Source organism: Nyctereutes procyonoides, unplaced genomic scaffold (genome assembly GCF_905146905.1).
Source record: "Nyctereutes procyonoides isolate TBG_1078 unplaced genomic scaffold, NYPRO_anot_genome, whole genome shotgun sequence".
Lineage (NCBI taxonomy): Eukaryota > Metazoa > Chordata > Mammalia > Carnivora > Canidae > Nyctereutes > Nyctereutes procyonoides.
The window spans coordinates 31,243,533-31,260,846 of record NW_026575134.1 but is presented as its reverse complement, the minus strand read 5'-3'; the positions used below and the strand labels follow the sequence as shown (position 1 = coordinate 31,260,846).

General features: G+C 44.4%; 1 protein-coding gene across 3 annotated transcripts in view; it reads left to right on the top strand.

Annotated features, from left to right (window-relative positions):
- The window catches only part of IFTAP (intraflagellar transport associated protein), a 64,962-nt gene extending 51,756 nt beyond the window's left edge, over positions 1-13,206 (top strand). For all 3 annotated transcript variants that reach the window (XM_055301026.1, XM_055301027.1, XM_055301025.1), the window contains 2 exons: positions 276-415; positions 10,901-13,206. In XM_055301026.1, coding sequence (XP_055157001.1) covers positions 276-415; positions 10,901-11,065 — 305 coding nt within the window. In that variant the 3' untranslated portion in view covers positions 11,066-13,206. The remainder of the gene's footprint in view (positions 1-275; positions 416-10,900) is intronic.
- Positions 13,207-17,314: the final 4,108 nt, after the last annotated feature.

Sequence of the window (17,314 nt, the reverse complement as noted above, 5' to 3'; positions counted from 1 at the left end):
CAATCAAGTCGGTCCCTAAGGATCCTTCCCCCAGACCTCTTGGACAGAATGTGACCTTGAGGCAAGAAGATAAAAATAAATGTACCGATGACTTCTATTTTTTGGAAAAGGGAATCTCTTGGGTAAATCTCCAAATGAGGGCAGGCATTGTGAAAACGAACCTATTTTACTTGAGCATTTTTACTTCATTCTTTTGACTATTGTAGGCTTTTAGGTGATTTTGGTCAATTGTGAACTTGGTGAAAGGATCCAATGCGATATTTTGTATCCGACAGATTTGCTGCTGCTTCCAGGAGAAGTGGAGGAGGACGTGTGCACGCGTGTCCCTTCTTACATTCCTTCTGTGGCCCAGCCCCTCGCCCCTGGGGTAAAGCCAGGACCCGCTGTGAGAGGACCGGACAAACAAATGGAAGAGGTACTCCATAGGAAGTTCAATTGGTCTTGAAATTGTTTTGACTCTGTAACTTGTCCTTTCAGAGAAATGCTGCTATATGCATGTGCTTTTTTATTTTTCTTAGATTTGGAAAATTCAGAATTCATCTTGCTTAATTGAGTCCCTCTGACTGCCCTCTATCTCTCCTGTGTAGATTTCTTTTTAAGCATGGAGGGCAATTATGTTTTTATGGGAAAACTATTTTTGTGTCATGATGTGTGCCATGCTACAGGACAGTGTTATCTGGGGACTATGCAATAGATTCTCTCTTTTTGTCTGGACTGGCTATTTTCTTTTTACTATTGTTTCTAAGGTCCTATAAACATCTTGTGTGGGTTAAGGTAAGGCCAGGCTGTTGTTGTAGAGAATCCCAACAGTAAGTCAGTAGCTGAAAGGAGATAGAACTTTATTTCTCTCATATAACAGTCTATGGAAAGCCCCCCCCGCCTTTTTTTGAGATTTTATTTATTTACTTGAGAGAATGCGAGAGTTTGCACACAAGAGCAGGGGGTGGAGGAGGGGCAGAGGGAGAGGGAGAAGCAGACTTCCTACTGAGTGGGAGCCACACATGGGGCCCAATCCCAGGACCCTGAGATCAGGACCAGAGGCAAAGTTGGATTCTTAACTGGCTGAGCCACCCAGGTGCCCCTAAGGAAAGCCTCTAAAATGAGCATTTAGCTCTGTTCTCTGGGGTCATTGGGTCCAGGTTCCTTTTCTCTGGATCTCCACTATGCCTTAGGACACTGTCCTTGGTCTGTTCCAGATCAGGTCACCATCCTACCTGGAGGGGCAGCAGAAAAGAGCATGGGAACAGCGTATTTTCCCAACACTTAGGACTCAGGACTCTTCATTTCTGTTCAGAGCCACTGGCAGCCACTTAGTCACATGTTCCCGTCCAGCCACCAAGGCGCTGGGAAGTGTCATCTAGCCAAGCACTTCACAATCAGGGGGATTGAAATCTCGGCCATGTGTGTGCTGTCCCACGTGCTCATCCAGGACATCATCTCTTGTCATCATTTGCAACTCCCTACATATCCTTCACAAACTTGCACTGACCAAGGCTGCTGGTGGTGTTGGGTAATGACCTTTATCACCCAGGTTACTTCCAACATAAAAGCATTATAGGGGACAAGAAGTTGCTTCCTAATATAATCACTAGGGATTGATTATTTGATCATTCAGGTACTACTGGTCTGGTCACTTATTCTGTTATGGAAGCAGTCGTTCCATCAGAGGTAATCCATACATTTCAATTTTAAATTGTCTTTTTCTCATGGAACTTTTGTTTAGTGACATCACAAACCTATGTCTAGGATGCTTGCAGGCTTATATCACACCGCTGAATTGGTTACCAGATAAACTGGTGGCGAAAGCCACTCTTCAGCTGTGCTTTTTGAATCTCAGATCGCTTTCTCCAAGTACTGAGAAACTAAAATTGCAATGTTATTTCTAGGAGGAATCAGTTTCTTTTAAAGACTTGCTCACACTCTTGACTTCAGTTGTGGCCATCCAAATTGCTGGACCAGCCAGTGGTCATGGCACCTAGCGCCATTATAAGAATTGTTATAAAATTGTTTCAGTTGATGGGTTAAAAAAGCTGAGTGATTCCTAGAATCCATCAAATAGCCAGTAAAAATGCAGGTTAAAACCTTGTATACGATTGTATCTTTAGAAGGAACATCAATTTCTTCCCAGCAGACGTGAACCTTTTTTAAATGTTGGGATCAAAACGATAAGAACAAACTTTGTGTTGGCAGGCTTACAAAATATAGATGAAGAACTTTTGCTGTTTTTTGAATATTTAGAATGTCTTGGTTGGGATTTTTATTTCTGACCAATACCTGTTAGAGAAACTTTCCAGAACTGTCTAGAATCCTAATACTGTACAAACTGCGCCTTGCTTTAACAGCATCCATCTTATTTTAAAGCACTCACTGCCAGTAAAAGATCATAGTAATCAATTTCTAACAGATTGATTGTAAGGACCTACCAGGGGGCAAATCTGGGCTAGATATGGTAGTTGCTTTCTGTGACTCCAGTCTCAAAGATGAAAATGTATCCTGGATGTCTTGACGTCCTCTTTTTTTTTTTAAAGGTCATGTTTACTAATTTAGCACCATAATTCCAGTCAGGCCATGTCCAGTGGCTGGGAGGAAGAAGGGACGAGGTGAGGAAGGTGGAAAGGGTGGTTCTTAACTTCTGGCCCCATCTGTGCTCTCAGGCAAGGCAGGATCTAGCAGAGATGAAAATGGTTGAGGCTGGAATTTGAAACAAAAGCTTTTGGTTCAGATGGTAAGGAGGCCCTCAAGAACAGCAGAATCCGTGTACCCAGAAGGGCAGTGCTGGAATTCACCTCATGAACTAGGGGGTTTCTTTTTGGCATCCAAGTCCTTTTTCATTTCGTCGAGTTTTTTAGCCACGTTTGGTATGTCATATTTCTGAGCCAGATACATTCCAACCACGTTGCCAAAAGTAAATCCAAGCAGGAACTGGAGCACGGTGTCAGTGCGGAGGGCACGAGGCGTGGTGCAGCTCGGTGGGCCTGGTTGACGTCCTCTTAATTGCCCAAGAAGAGGCCATGACTTCCTGATCCAGATTAGACCAATTTAATTTTTTTTTCTAATTTTATCACTGGGTTTTATACATTTTCATATCCCCCTTAGAGTCACACATTTGCCAGGAACCTTCCATTTTCCATCTGTGAATAACTTCTTGCCTTAGTTATTCTGTCTTGATGGATTTCGGACAGCTTTATAGAGCAAAGAGAATCCACATGAGGAGGATGAAAAACTGTGTGTGCCTCCTCCTGTCCTCCCGTCTAGCCCCAAATCATAGAAGGAACTTTTGTGGTATTTCAGTGGGAGATCTCCTGTTTTTCCAATTAGTAACGGGACTCTAAATTTTTTTTCACCTGTGAAGACAGTTTATTTACTATATTACTTTGTAAGATAGCCTACAGCTAAATGCTGCTCTTATTGATTTGAGCATTAGTTCTGTTTTCTTTAATTTGGCTGTGTGGTACTATGAATGAAAATGATTTCTCTGGTAACAAGGTCTCTCTTTGAATAAGTCACATAAGCAATTTTAAGGAAACTAGCCGTTTTCTAACAGTGTGCAAATTCTATTCCCTGAGAGGCTATGAAAAGATTTCAATTAGATTTGAAATGAGACCCCTCAAATCCACATATTTCTCTCCGCTCCTTAGGCAAAAATAACAAGTTAATAACTTAATTCACAGTTGTTTTCTTTTTAGTATCAGGGGATTTGGTTTTCCATTGCACAGATTCTTCTCTTTGAAATAAATCAGAATTTCAGTTTGTAATCCCAAAGCCTTGGAGTCATATAGCTTAGAACCCTGAAATGAACCTAACCTGAAGGAAAAGAATTTCCAGCGGGTGCGGCTGTAGCCAAGAGCCGAAATACATAGGATTGCAATTTTCCTGTATTTTAAAAGCTGCCATTGTGAAGATCACAGTGATGTCTTCTGAATTGCAGTGTCCATCTATTTGGATTGCATATGCGCCCCTTGTCTTGGAGGACTCTGCATTCACTGATGTGTGTCCTCATCAGCTGACTTAATTAAAAAGCCAGGGATCCCTGGGTGGCTCAGTGGTTTCGCGCCTGCCTTTGGCCCAGGGCGCGATCCTGGAGTCCTGGGATCGAGTCCCGCGTCAGGCTCCAGGCATGGAGCCTGCTTTTCCCTCTCCTCTGCCTGTGTCTCTGCCTCTCTCTCTCTATGTCTATCATAAATAAATAAAAATAAGTTTAAAAAAAAAGCCAAAAAGTGGGAACTAGTGCCAAGCTCAGTGCTATGCATATGGTAGACATGCAATGAATGTCGAATGAACAAATAAATAAGTGGAAAACCTCATTACCCACTGAGAGTGTTTTTCTGGTATAATAACATGGTCAGGGTCATCCTCTCTTTTCTTCTCCATTGGTTCATTCTCCTCAACATGTAAACAGGTTCAAGTCTCTTCCACCCTTAATGAAATAAAGTAAAACAAAAGGAAAGGAAAAGCAGCTTTCTCTTTCTTGGGCCCTCTTGGGCTACTGTCTTTTCTTCTCCCTCTCTTCTTTTTTTTTTTTAAGATTTTATTTATTTATTCATGAGACACACACACACACACACACACACAGAGAGAGAGAGAGAGAGAGAGAGAGAGAGAGAGAGAGGCAGAGACACAGGCAGAGGGAGAAGCAGGCTCCATGCAGGGAGCCCGACGTGGGACTAGATCCCGGGTCTCCAGGGTCAGGCCCTGGGCTGAAGGTGGCGCTAAACCGCTGAGCCACCCGGGCTGCCCCTCCCTCTCTTCTCATCTAGACTTCAGAAAATATTAGACTTGACTCTACTGGTTGACTCTGCTTCCTTTCCCCTCATTCCTCATTCATTATACTGCAGAATGTCCTTGGCTCCAGTCACTTGCCTGGATGTACTCAGAATAAAGGTACCAGTTACTCTGTAACTGCCCGATCCCAGTGGACTCTTTCCAGTCTTCTTTTGGAGGCTCGGGGTTGGACTGAGGGGCAAGGAGGGGGCGGGGAGTGAAGGGAGGGGCAGAGGGAGAAGGATAGAGAATCTTTTTTCTTTTTTTTGTATATTTTTTTATAGGAGTTTGATTTGCCAACACATAGTATAACACCCAGTGCTCATCCCGACAGGTGCCCCCTCAGTGCCCGTCACCCAGTCACCCCATCCTCCTGCCCACCTCCCCTTCCACTACCCCCTGTTCGTTTCCCAGAGTTAGGAGTCAAGGAGAGAGAATCTTAAGCAGGTTCCACGCTGAGCATGGAAGCTGACGTGGGGCTCGATCTTGACCTGAGCTGAGATCAAGAGTGGGAAACGTAACCGACTGAGCCACCCAGGTGCCCCCTCCAGCCTTTTTTTTTTAATAATCAATTTATTTTTTATTGGTGTTCAATTTACCAACATACAGAATAACACCCAGTGCTCATCCAGTCAAGTGCCCCCCCTCAGTGCCCGTCACCCATTCACCCCCCACCCCCCGCCCTCCTCCCCTTCCATCACCCCTAGTTCGTTTCTCAGAGTTAGGAGTCTTTATGTTCTGTCTCCCTTTCTGATATTTCCCACACATTTCTTCTCCCTTCCCTTATATTCCCTTTCACCATCATTTATATTCCCCAAATGAATGAGAACATACAATATTTGTCCTTCTCCGATTGACTTACTTCACTCAGCATCATACCCTCCAGTTCCATCCACGTTGAAGCAAATGGTGGGTATTTGTCGTTTCTAATGGCTGAGGAATATTCCATTGTATACATAGACCACAGCTTCTTTATCCATTCATCTTTCGATGGACACCGAGGCTCCCTCCACAGTTTGGCTATTGGGGACATTGCTACTATAAACATCGGGGTGCAGGTGTCCTGGCGTTTCATTGCATCTGTATCTTTGGGGTAAATCCCTAACAGTGCAATTGCTGGGTCGTAGGGCAGGTCTATTTCTAACTCTTTGAGGAACCTCCACACAGTTTTCCAGAGTGGCTGCACCAGTTCACATTCCCACCAACAGTGCAAGAGGGTTCCCTTTTCTCCGCATCCTCTCCAACATTTGTGGTTTCCTGCCTTGTTAATGTTCCCCATTCTCACTGGTGTGAGGTGGTATCTCATTGTGGTTTTGATTTGTATTTCCCTGATGGCAAGTGATGCAGAGCATTTTCTCATGTGCATGTTGGCCATGTCTATGTCTTCCTCTGTGAGCCCCTCCAGCCTTATTTCAGTGGGTCACTCTTCCACGCCTGACCGTCGTGGTCACCGCTTCTCGCCTCACTGCTCTCCTCAGAGTCCTGGTGCATTTCCGTTTGTGCTTTCCCTGCTTCCTTTGGGGGTTTCCCTCTATCCATCCCTTATGAGTGGGTGTTGCTCAGGGTTGCGTGCTAAACCTCTTCCCGCGTACATACTTGGATCCATTTTCATCTCTAGGTTACTGCCTTCTCTGTTTGTATCTCCAAAGCTGTATCTCTAGCGTCAGACTTTGTTGGGTGCTTCAGTTTCCTGTTTTCAGTTGTCTGTGGTCATTTCTATCTGAATTCCTTTGGGTACCTTCAAATCAACATGTTCGAAACTGAGCTTGTTTCTTTACCTGCTTCCCTTCAGGCATTCTTGCCTTTCAGTATCCAAATCGGTCATCCAGTGCTGCCAGTTTTACCTTCTGATATTTTTATTTATTTATTTTAATAGATTTTATTTATTTATTCATGAGAGAGGCAGAGAGAGAGGCAGAGACACAGGCAGAGGGAAAAGCAGGCTCCCTGCAGGGAACCCCATGCGGGACTTGGGACTCGATCCTGTGACCTTGAGATCACGCCCTGAGCCAAAGGCAGACGTTCAGTCACTGAGCCCCCCAGGCATCCCTCCTTCTGATATTTTTTACATTTCTGCTCTGGCTCCCTGTTCTCATTACCTCTTGCTGGGCTGCTCCAGCAGGCTCCCAACTAGTCTACCCTCTTTTTACTCTTCAAAGTAACCGATCTAGATGTAATCTCCAAGGGGGCAGGGCATCTTCTGTTTTGTACAAAGCCACCTGTCCAGCAGCACCTGTCTCATTGTAGGTGCTCAGTTAAAATTTGAATGAAGGAAGGAATTTACCTGAAATGCGTAGATGACCAAATATCTACCTTACTTTAAAAAAAAAAATCCTTTAGTGATTTCATCATGTCTAGGATAAACAGCGTGTGAGACCGTCGTGGTCTGGCACCATCTTACGTCTCTTGCTTCTCTCTACCTTAACACTTACCAGCTTGCAGATCCTCACGTGTGAAACTTGGCATCTCTTTGCTTGGCCTGCTCACTAGAACTCCCCTTACCTGCAAAGTTGTCCTTCCCTCAACCTTGTTAACTACTATCCTTTAAGGTTCTGCTTAGATATCGCCTCTCCCACGAAGCCCTCTCTGATTCCTTCCCCAGCCCCTTAGTCTGTGCCGGGTTAGGCGTCTCTTCTCTGTTCCCATCCCTCCCTAACTAAATGGTTCGTACTTACTATATTTTACTATACGAACTTGTTTATATGTCTGTCTCCTTTCTCTGTGATGTGGTACGAGGCTTCATCTTTGCATCCTCCGCACCTAGCACAATGTCTAGAATTTTGCAGGAACATAGTTTTCGGGGATCCCTGGGTGGCTCAGCGGTTTAGTGCCTGCCTTTGGCCCGGGACGTGATCCTGGAGTCCCGGGATCGAGTCCCATATCAGGCTCCCTCTGCCTGTGTCTCTGCCGCCACCCCCGCCCCCGTGTGTATCTCATGAATAAATAAATAAAATCTTTAAAAAAATTAAAAAAAAGGAACATAGTTTTCGTGGAAAGAATGGAAAGTAAGTGAATGATGCCTGGAAGCTGCCCCTTTGACATTTTGAATCAGGGACCTACTGGCCACATTACTGGCCCCCAAAAGGTTTAAAGTGTCTTGAGTATCATCACATGTTGGCATTGCAAATATGAAATTACTGCTACTCTTGGTTTCTTGCTTTTATGGTTCAGCATTTAAATGATTGTCCAGGGAGTTAATCTAACAATAGCTGCCGTTAATAACTCATTTTCCAAGTGAAGAAATTTATATTTTCAGATATATTTTTATAACTTTAAGCATATTATAAATAAATAACTCTTGTGTCGGCATCAAATTTATTGACCAGCTAAAAACTTTATTCGTTGCTATTGTTTCGGTTAATACCAAATGACTGATGAAGGGAATCATACTCCTTAACAGAGAAAAATTTAAGTGTCTTAAAAAAAAAACTTAAAGGAAAATAAGATTTTTCCACTTAACCATTTCCACTTAACCATAAGCTTCTAGTACCATAATGTTGGATGTTATGGCTGCAAGGTGTGTTGGGACCTCAGGGAAGGGAGAAGAGTAAGGAGGTGATGGGTTGTGCCCTAGGTAGAGCTAAGTTGGCCATGGGAGTGAGCCCTTCTCAGAGAGTCTAGAAGGCCAACACACGAGCTGTTCTCTGTCTGGGTTGCTAATACAAGGTGGGTCACGAGTGGGGTGATGCGTGCGGAGGCAAGCAGGATTTTCTGGAGACTGGCAATGCTCAGCTGAGGGGAAGGTAAGCTTCGGCACTTCCACTCTGTGCTCCTGCAACCCTTTTTGCATTTCTCTGTTAGAGAGCATGGCACACGACCTGGAAATTGTGCATTTACTCTCTTCTCCCTGAAGTGAGAAAACCTTGTAGACACAGATTTTGCTGTTTTCATCCTCGTGTTCCCCGTATCTAATACGTGCTGAACACCTCAACACATGGTTAGGGAGTAGACAAGTAAAAGGGAGGGAGGTCTGGCATCACTGGGATTTTAGCACAGCGGGAGGTGGATGAAAGCAAAGGGACTGCATATTGTGAGAGTGGCTGGTAAGGTGTAGGAAAGGTTTTTGAGGCCTGGGGGTGGGAGGGGGGGTTCAGATTCCTAGTGCAATGGGCCCACATAGGTACTTGCAGCCTCAGACTCGGTCGACAAGTGGTTGCCAGGCCTGGAACCAGGCATAAAAGGGCAGCAAGAATCCCATCAGACTGGATGTGGGGCTCCTTCTGTTCCTCTCCCAGGATATGTTGGAATCAGCTCAGGATGAGGTGTGGCCAACCCTGCCAGCTGCAGCGCTTACTACCAAGTGGAGTTGGAGATGGCAAGGATGCTTCTGTTCAGGAAATGAACACATTGCGTCATTGTTTGGGTTTCCTCATTCGAGCTCTTCTTAACAGCATCATCACTCACTTTCCCTGTGGTGATAAATTCAGTCTCAGAAAGTGACCACAATGGACAGATCAGTTACTCCGCAGCCCGATTGGCTCCCTGTGTACAGCCGCTCTCGTAAAGACGGTCACGGTGTTACGTGGAGCCTTGGATGCATTTCTTATGAGAAGCTGGGGCAACTGCTTAGCCTATTTAGAAGTGCTATGCCTTGGCTTAGTGCAAAGCCCAAGGCTGACTTTTGCTGGTGTTTTTGTTGAGAAGGTGTAGCTTTACCTGATGCCGATTGCCCTGGGTTCCAATCTTGCTTCTCGCCTCTACTAATTGTACAGCCTCGGGCAAGTCATTGAACTTTTCAGAGCTTTGGAAGATGGGCTGTTTGAAGATTACTGCTGATGCCCGGGCCATTGCTTGTACGGGGCTGACACGAGGTGAGAGCTCACTCAGTGGCAGCTCCCATCGTTACCTTTGTCAGGGAGGCACCCGGGCACTTTCAAATAAAGAGGCAATGGACAAGTCTGAAGTCTGTTCTCTTGCTAGTTTTACTTAGAAAGGATGGTGCATGGCTGTGTGTGTGCACCTTTAGTAACAGCACGTGGTTTCTCAGCCACACGGTCTATTTTTAAGAACATTGTGAAATCCACTCAATGAGATAATCTTGAATGCAAGAATATTTAAAACTGATTATAGCTTCAGGGCATTTTTTTCATTCTTCTATAAACCATAGTTTTCAATTATTTTAGCATCTCCATACATAGAGGTGCGGGATAATTTCATTGTATCACACACCATTTACTTTTGGAGAGGCTCTTTAAGGGGTGATACAATGTGATTTAAGGTATTCTCTTTTTGTTTGTTGGAAAATATCTACTTGCCTTTAGGAAGTCTTTAAAACTCACAGATGATGAATAAATAGATACAGAATTATTTCATTGCTTTGCAGCTACTCTGACTCGTAGATAAATTCCGTAATATTTTTTAAATTCTTGGAATGGGAAAGGGATCCTGGACTTTTGAGGTGATACTAAGTGTTTATTTTTTATATTTTTATTTCTAGTGTTTTTTATTTTATTTTATTTATTTATTCATGAGAGACACAGAATTAGAGGCAGAGACATAGCTGAGAATTGGGCCCCCTGCAGGGAGCTTGATGTGGGACTCGATCTCAGGACCCCAGGATCACGACCTGAGCCAAAGGTAGACCTTCAACCACTGAGCCACCATGTACCCCTATAGTAAGTGTTTTAATTCCCATTATTATTGGCTGGGGAGTTATAGGTACTATCTGAAGTGGTAAGTACATTAAGTGTAGTGTATTTTTATCTTTGAAAATTGTTTTGTTGGTACAGGTCCTTTTTAGTAAATGGTGAAGGTGTATTGAAAGTTGATCAAAACTTCAAGGTATATTTTCTCACATCTTAAGGTAACTCTTAGTTTTTCCATATGCCTCCAACCCTAACACTACAAGTGGTAAAAATGTAATGAATGTGTGCAAGAGAAACTCTCCAATTCTTGCCGGGGGCGGAATTAATTAATGATATTCATTCAGATGCAGGATGGTACAAATGGGGCATATTAAGAGACTTAAATTAGGTCAAATTGAATAATTGAATTTATTCCTTTACTTAAAAACAGCTTCATCAGCAGAGAGCGCTGAAATCTAAAAAAAGTTGAATTAAATATTAATAGGGAGTTTATGTTTTCAACTTTTTCTTCATTTATGATGAGTGTAGGATTTTTCTCCTGCTACCTTTTACAGACACTAGGAGATGAAGTTCAGCCCTTCTCACTTGATGAAGAATTTGATTATGACGCTGTGATGCTAACCCCCAAGTTCACTCCTGCAGAGATGGATGCAATCACAGAGCTCTCCAAGCAAAAGAGGGACATCGCCAGCACAGGCTTAGAGGAACTCCACGACTGACTCACCGAGACATCTTTGTGTTAATGTGTATTTCGTTGTTATTCAAGCAACATTGGAATAAAAGGTAATCCTACCATAATTCCCTTTGTAGAAATCGACTTGTGCATTCCTGAGAGAGACGGAGCTATTAACTAACGAGAGCAAAGAGATCTGTACATTTATGGGGCTCTCCTCTGTCATGGTGTTGCTGAATCCTGTGGCAGGTAGTGGGGGATGGAGGTGGCACATGAGGACAGGAGCCACATCTCCAGAGGGTCCTTTTTTTCATTAAATTTTTTTTCCTTAAGCATAGTTGACACACAATGTTACATTAGTTTCAGGTGTACAACATAATTATTTGACAAGTCTATGCAAATAGACTTTGCATGCTCACCCCAAGTGTAGCTACCACCTGTCCCCATGGTACGCTATTACACTGTCACTGACTGTATTCCCTAGGTAGCGCCTTTCATTGCCGTGACTGGAAGCCTGTATCTCCCACTCTCCTGCACTTGTTTTGTCCATCTCCTCAGCCCCCCTCCCCTCTGGCACCCCACTTTAGTTTCGGCTATCCCACCAGGGCGCCCTCTGTTCAGAGAGCTCAGGGACCTCCTGGCCCGCACACTGGCTCTGCTCCCACCACCCTGCCAAGGCACCCCCTGTGCAGCGTACCCAGGACACCCTGGCTTGTGCCGCTTCAGCCTCAGCTCCCCTCCTGGAGTACCCACAGTGCACAGAACAGAAGGGCCCGTTTTGATGTGAGCACAGCGACTAGGTAATTGCTACAAAGATCGGAAACATCATCCCACCTCCCTGGGGGTGAAGGACGTTGCACATGTATAACACGCTGTAGCACGTAGAGAGGAACCGATGGTGTGGGGAGCTCCCTGGTCCCAGCTCTCCAGAAACAGCGGTGTGAATGTGAGTGCTGAGAGGTTGGGCTTCTAGGATCGATCTGGAAAGGCTTCACTGAAAAAGAAGGCATCTGAGAATTGATTATATGTCATATGCTAAATTCTTGTACTTTATTATTGCCCCTAAGCCATGCGTGATGATAGTTAGAAAGTACAAGGAATGGTTTCTATCTCCAGAAGCTCAAAATGTAATTTAAGACGGCAAGACATAGGTGGAGAAGATAACTGGAGAATGTGGAGGCATATCACGAAGTGCTAATTGTGAAGAGTACCCATGAATGTGTTAAGGGAAGGAGAAAAGAATGGGGAAGGTGCAGAAGAAGGGGGAAGAGTGTGTCTGAAGCCATTTTCATTATTAAAGGACTCAGTAACAAATGTGCGTGGGCTTACTGAGTTGTCATGCGGCCCTGGGCTGGGGTGTGCCACTTACATTCCTTACAAAGGACGTTCTTGAGTTGATGTTGTCATAGAGTCAAGAGATTTCCACATCTATTTTTCTTTATCCAGTCATCAAACCCTCATAAAGCACCGTTTTCATGCCAGACCTTAAACTAGGTGACGGGGAAGAGAGAGTAAATTGGACACGGTCTGGTTTAGTCCGGGAGGCAGATACCTACGCTAATGACAGCAGAGCTGCTCTGTCCACTAGAATAGCCACTAGCTGCGTGCGGCTCTGAGCACTTGAAAGGTAGCTAGTATGACCGAGGGACTGATTTTTAAATGTTAATTTTACTTTGATGTGAAATAAAAAGTTGATGTAATACACAGCACGGGGCATATAGTCGAAAACATTCTGTTAACTTTGTAAGGTGACAAGTGGTAGGTAATTGGACTCATTGTGGTGACATAACCATTTTGCAGTGTGCACGAATGTCAAATCCCTACTGTGTATACCTGAAACTAATACACTGTGTGCCAATGACCAAGCAAGCAAGAAAGGGCCCAAGTCTTTTTTTAAAAAGTTGATATTTGATGCATTTATTTTAAAACTTTCAAGTATATTTGTAACGATGTGGGTACGGGGATCGATTTTTTTCATCTGTAACTTTTATGACAGACGTAAATGCAGACCAATTATTTCTTATGACAGCGTAGTACCAAATGTAAATATGCTATGAATGTGAAACACACAAATTGGATTTTGAAGAATTAATCTAAAAAATTGTATTATATTTTTTTGTGTTGATTTCATGTTGATATGATAATATTATAGACATCTGGTCAAATAAAATCTATTATTAAAATTCACCGATTTCTTTTTACCTTTTTAACGAGGCTACCAGAACCTTGAAAATTACTCACATGGCTTGCATATTTGTATTTGCCAGCACTGCAGTGGGGCGCAGTGTGTGTTGTAAGAGTGGTAAGCACTGAAAGCTATTGGGGCAAAGTAAGTGGAGTTATTTAATCACGAACGGAGAGCTGGGGAATCTTCATAGAGGGGGTGACATCTGAGCTCGCTCAGGTGCAGTCAGTGGGAGATTTTGGTTGGAGACTGTTGGAATAGTTTGTGCAGGAAATGATAAGAGCTTTAATTAAAGCAGTGGAGGTGGAGGTGGAGGGCATGGATCTGATTAGAGATTTGGAAGTAGAACAAGCAAGGATTATTGATCAATACGATGTGGGAATGAGAGAGCACTTGTGAGGTTAAGACAAGATTTTAGCATATGGTCTCTCTGCACACTGACTTGAGGACAACACGTCGTGACATAAGACCAGGGACTCTCTTGACTTAGCATATATGCAGCATTTTGGCATTTGAATAAAGAAAAGACTTCATTTATAAGACAATTGTATGGGGCAGCCCCAGTGGTGCAGCAGTTTAGTGTTGCCTGCAGCCTGGGGTGTGATCCTGGAGACCCGGGATCGAGTCCCACGTTGGGTTCCCTGCATGGAGCCTGCTTCTCCCTCTGCCTGTGTCTCTGCCTCTCTCTCTCTCTCTGTGTGTCTCTGTGAATAAATGAATTTAAAAAATCTTTAAAAAATAAGACAATTGTATGGACTTAAATCATTTTATAATAGAAAAAAAAAACCCGCAACTATCTTTCTAAGTGTTTAAAAAGAATGACATTTCAGTGGAGTATTTTATTAACCAGCCAGTCTAAATGGCAGGTGGATATTACTGCAGAGCATTCTCTGTGTATAGTTGCTGCACTAGGTTTTGGCTTTATTCCTTTTGTCACTTTGATTCCTGCATCATTTGGGGCGATTGCGCATTACAGCAAAAGTGACACTGGAAAATGGGTTCCTTAAAGCCTTTGTGTGAAGTAGTTGTGTCTCTGTTGTACCATTACTCTTGCCCCTAAGTAGCAAATGCTCCTCCATGACTTTGAGCTTCAAGGATCGCTTGAATCGATGTCACTAGTTTGTGTCACATTGGCTGACAAGCCCTGACCAAGTGCCCACATATTGATAGGTGGCGCTCGTCTGAATTAGGTAGCGGCATACACTTAAGGTGTAGTGTAAGAGTAATCGAGAGCAAAAGATAAGGAGAAACACCTGCATGTCTGTACCGGAGTGGGAGGGAAGAACATGGACATTTTAAAGGTGTCTCGAAATAATGCAGCAGCAGCAAGGCAAACTAGCTCGGAGAGAGACAATTTCCCGTCAGGCCTGCAGTGTGGTGGCAGGCCGAGCCATCGTCCTCTTCCGCGATCCACCTGGTGTGGAGTAGCACAAGGAGAAAAACGTCAGATCTGCTATTGAGTTTCCTTGATTCCTTCATCAAGAACTCTCTCTCCTTTTGCCACGAATGTGATAGAGCTGTGTCCTTGTTTAGAAAAAGAAATTTCCCTTATGTGTTCAGTGACTGTACAGTTGAATTAACATGGAAAAAGATAGTTGAAAAAATTTTCGTTTTGTTTGTTTCTTGGCAGTTGGTGGTGAGTGACTACAATAGCATTTTATTGTCTTATTAAGAATTTTCTAGAAAAATATTTCTCCATATGTGAAAGGAAATCCATACCATGGTCCCTATTTACCTCTCCGATCCCATCTTGCACTGTCTTCCTCATTTTTTGTTACATTATGACCAGTGGCTGGTTTTAAAATATTTTTTTAATGTTTTAAATAGACTACCTTGTTTCCACCTCCAGGCGTTTACCCTTGTTTTTCCTCCTGCCTGGTCTCCCCTGGCCTTTGTGTGGCTGGATCCTCTCATTCCTCAGGTCTCAGGTGAAATGTAGTTCCCAGCGTCTCTCTGACCGCCCTACCTAAAGGAATTCCTATCTCACAGACCACCCTCCCACCCCCGTCACCGTCACCGTCATTGTGCATCCCCTTGCTTGTTTATATCAGATGCTCCCAGCAGGACATAAGCTGCAAGAGGGCAGGGACTTACTCCATCTTTTTATTGATGACAAGGGCCTGGAGTAAGGTAGGTGCTCAGTAAACATTTGCTGAGTGAATCAAACCTGAAAGTGTAAGCTTATCAGTTGGAAGACCCTGGAGGCCCATTTCATCAGATCAGTTTGGTTAGACATATGTTGAGCACTGTTTATGTGCACCTTATGAGCTCATATATGGGAACATACAGCCAGTGCAAATTTGGGATGCCTAATATGACTTGAACTGAGCCATTCCGCGTTCCACGCACAACTTCTTTTCCTCACCGTAACTTCCCTGGAGGGTTGAGAGAACCTGGTTCACGTGGGAACTTCACCCACTTCTCAGGTGCTCTTTTGAAATTTTGTTAGGACTTCTTTCATGAAAGATCCCATAAAGGAGCAAGTCACATGATTCTGATATTGCCAATGACCTGCATGGAGAAGTGTGGACTGATGACAGAAGCCAAACTGGGAAGGGAAAGGCAGGCAGGCCTCGAAGAGAGAGGTGGGAAGAGGAAAAGCTCCATTTCGGCAGCTGTCTGTAAAGCACAGTCCTTTGTCCCCTCATTTAGAAATGTTGATGCTCATGAGAGTCATCAAACTTGTGAGGTGTCTTCAAGTCCAATTCCTCTGTCTTCTTTATATTTGTATTTATTCTGAGAGCAGTGGAAGCCACAGAAGGTTTTAAACAGGAGGGACACAGTCTGACGTTGGAGGGGAGATGGGTGACGAGGGGCCTGGGCCATGTTGTTCTGGGCAGAGGTGGCCCAGGAGGGAGGGGGATGCAGGGCTGGGATGGGAAGGGCCTCTTCATGGTTTTCTCTCTGGAACTGGGTGCCATCGTGGTAGCCTCAGTTTTCTGAAAATGTATGATGATGCTCAGTGACGTAGGCCTATCTCCCTCCTTTGATCCTGGAGGGAGCACTCAGCACTCAGTAACTTTTGAATTTAGAAAACTATGTCCATGGTTCTGAGAAATTGTCTTGATTTTTTTATTATTCTCTTCCTTCAATTCTCTTCCTCTTTTCTTTCCTCCTAGAACGTCCACATTTCAGGTGGTGAACTTCTTAGATTGCTACTCTAATGCAGTCCCTCCTGTACTATTTTGTATTCTCTTCTCTCCTGTTTTCCTTTTTGCTCTCTTTTCTGAGATTCTTTTCAAGTTTATCATCAACATTTAAAAATCACAATGGGTATGTTCTGTTCTCTTTTGAATTTTTTAATATTTTTATTATTTATATTTTAAAGATTTTTATTTAATGGGGGCACCTGGGTGGCTCAGTGGTTGAGCATCTGTCTTTGGCTCAGGTGGTGATCCCAGAGTCCTGGGATCCGGTCTGCATGGGGCTCCCCACGAGGAGCCTGCTTCTCCCTCTGCCTGTGTCTCTGCCTCTCTCTGTGTGTCTCTCAGGAATAAATAAATGAAATCTTTAAAAAAAAAAACTCTTTAAAAAAGAAGATTTTTATTTGTTAATTTGAGGGACAGACAGAGCACATGCAGAAGAGCATGAGCAGGAGCAGGGGGTTAGGGCAGAGGCAGAGGGAGAAGTTGACTCCCGGCTGAGCAGGGAGGCCCACGCTGGACTCGATCCCAGGGCCCTGAGGTCATGACCGGAGCGGAAGGCAGACGCTCAACGGACTGAGCCACCCAGGCGGCCCTGAACTTTATGTTAAAATCCATAAAACGGTGAAACCATTTCTGTGAACCACAGAACCAAGACGAACCCCAAGGAAACTCTTCCTGCTCCATGCAGAGTTGCATCGGGACAGGAGCTCGGGAAGCGAGAAGGTGAAGATGGGGTGCCCGCCCGCGGTCCTGCTGAGGAGTGGGCCCCTCATGGGAAGCACGGGTGCTTGCTGCATGGCAGGGGTGTCGGGGGGCCTGGGTACCTGCCTGGACACCTGCGGCCGGCAGGAAGCTCCAGGCCTGAGCATGTGCGGCCTGCATCCCTGTTCCGGCGGCCTCGCCGCGGAGGGAGGGGAGGAGGGAGGGAGAGGGAGGGAAGGGAAGGAGAGAGGGGAGGAGGGCA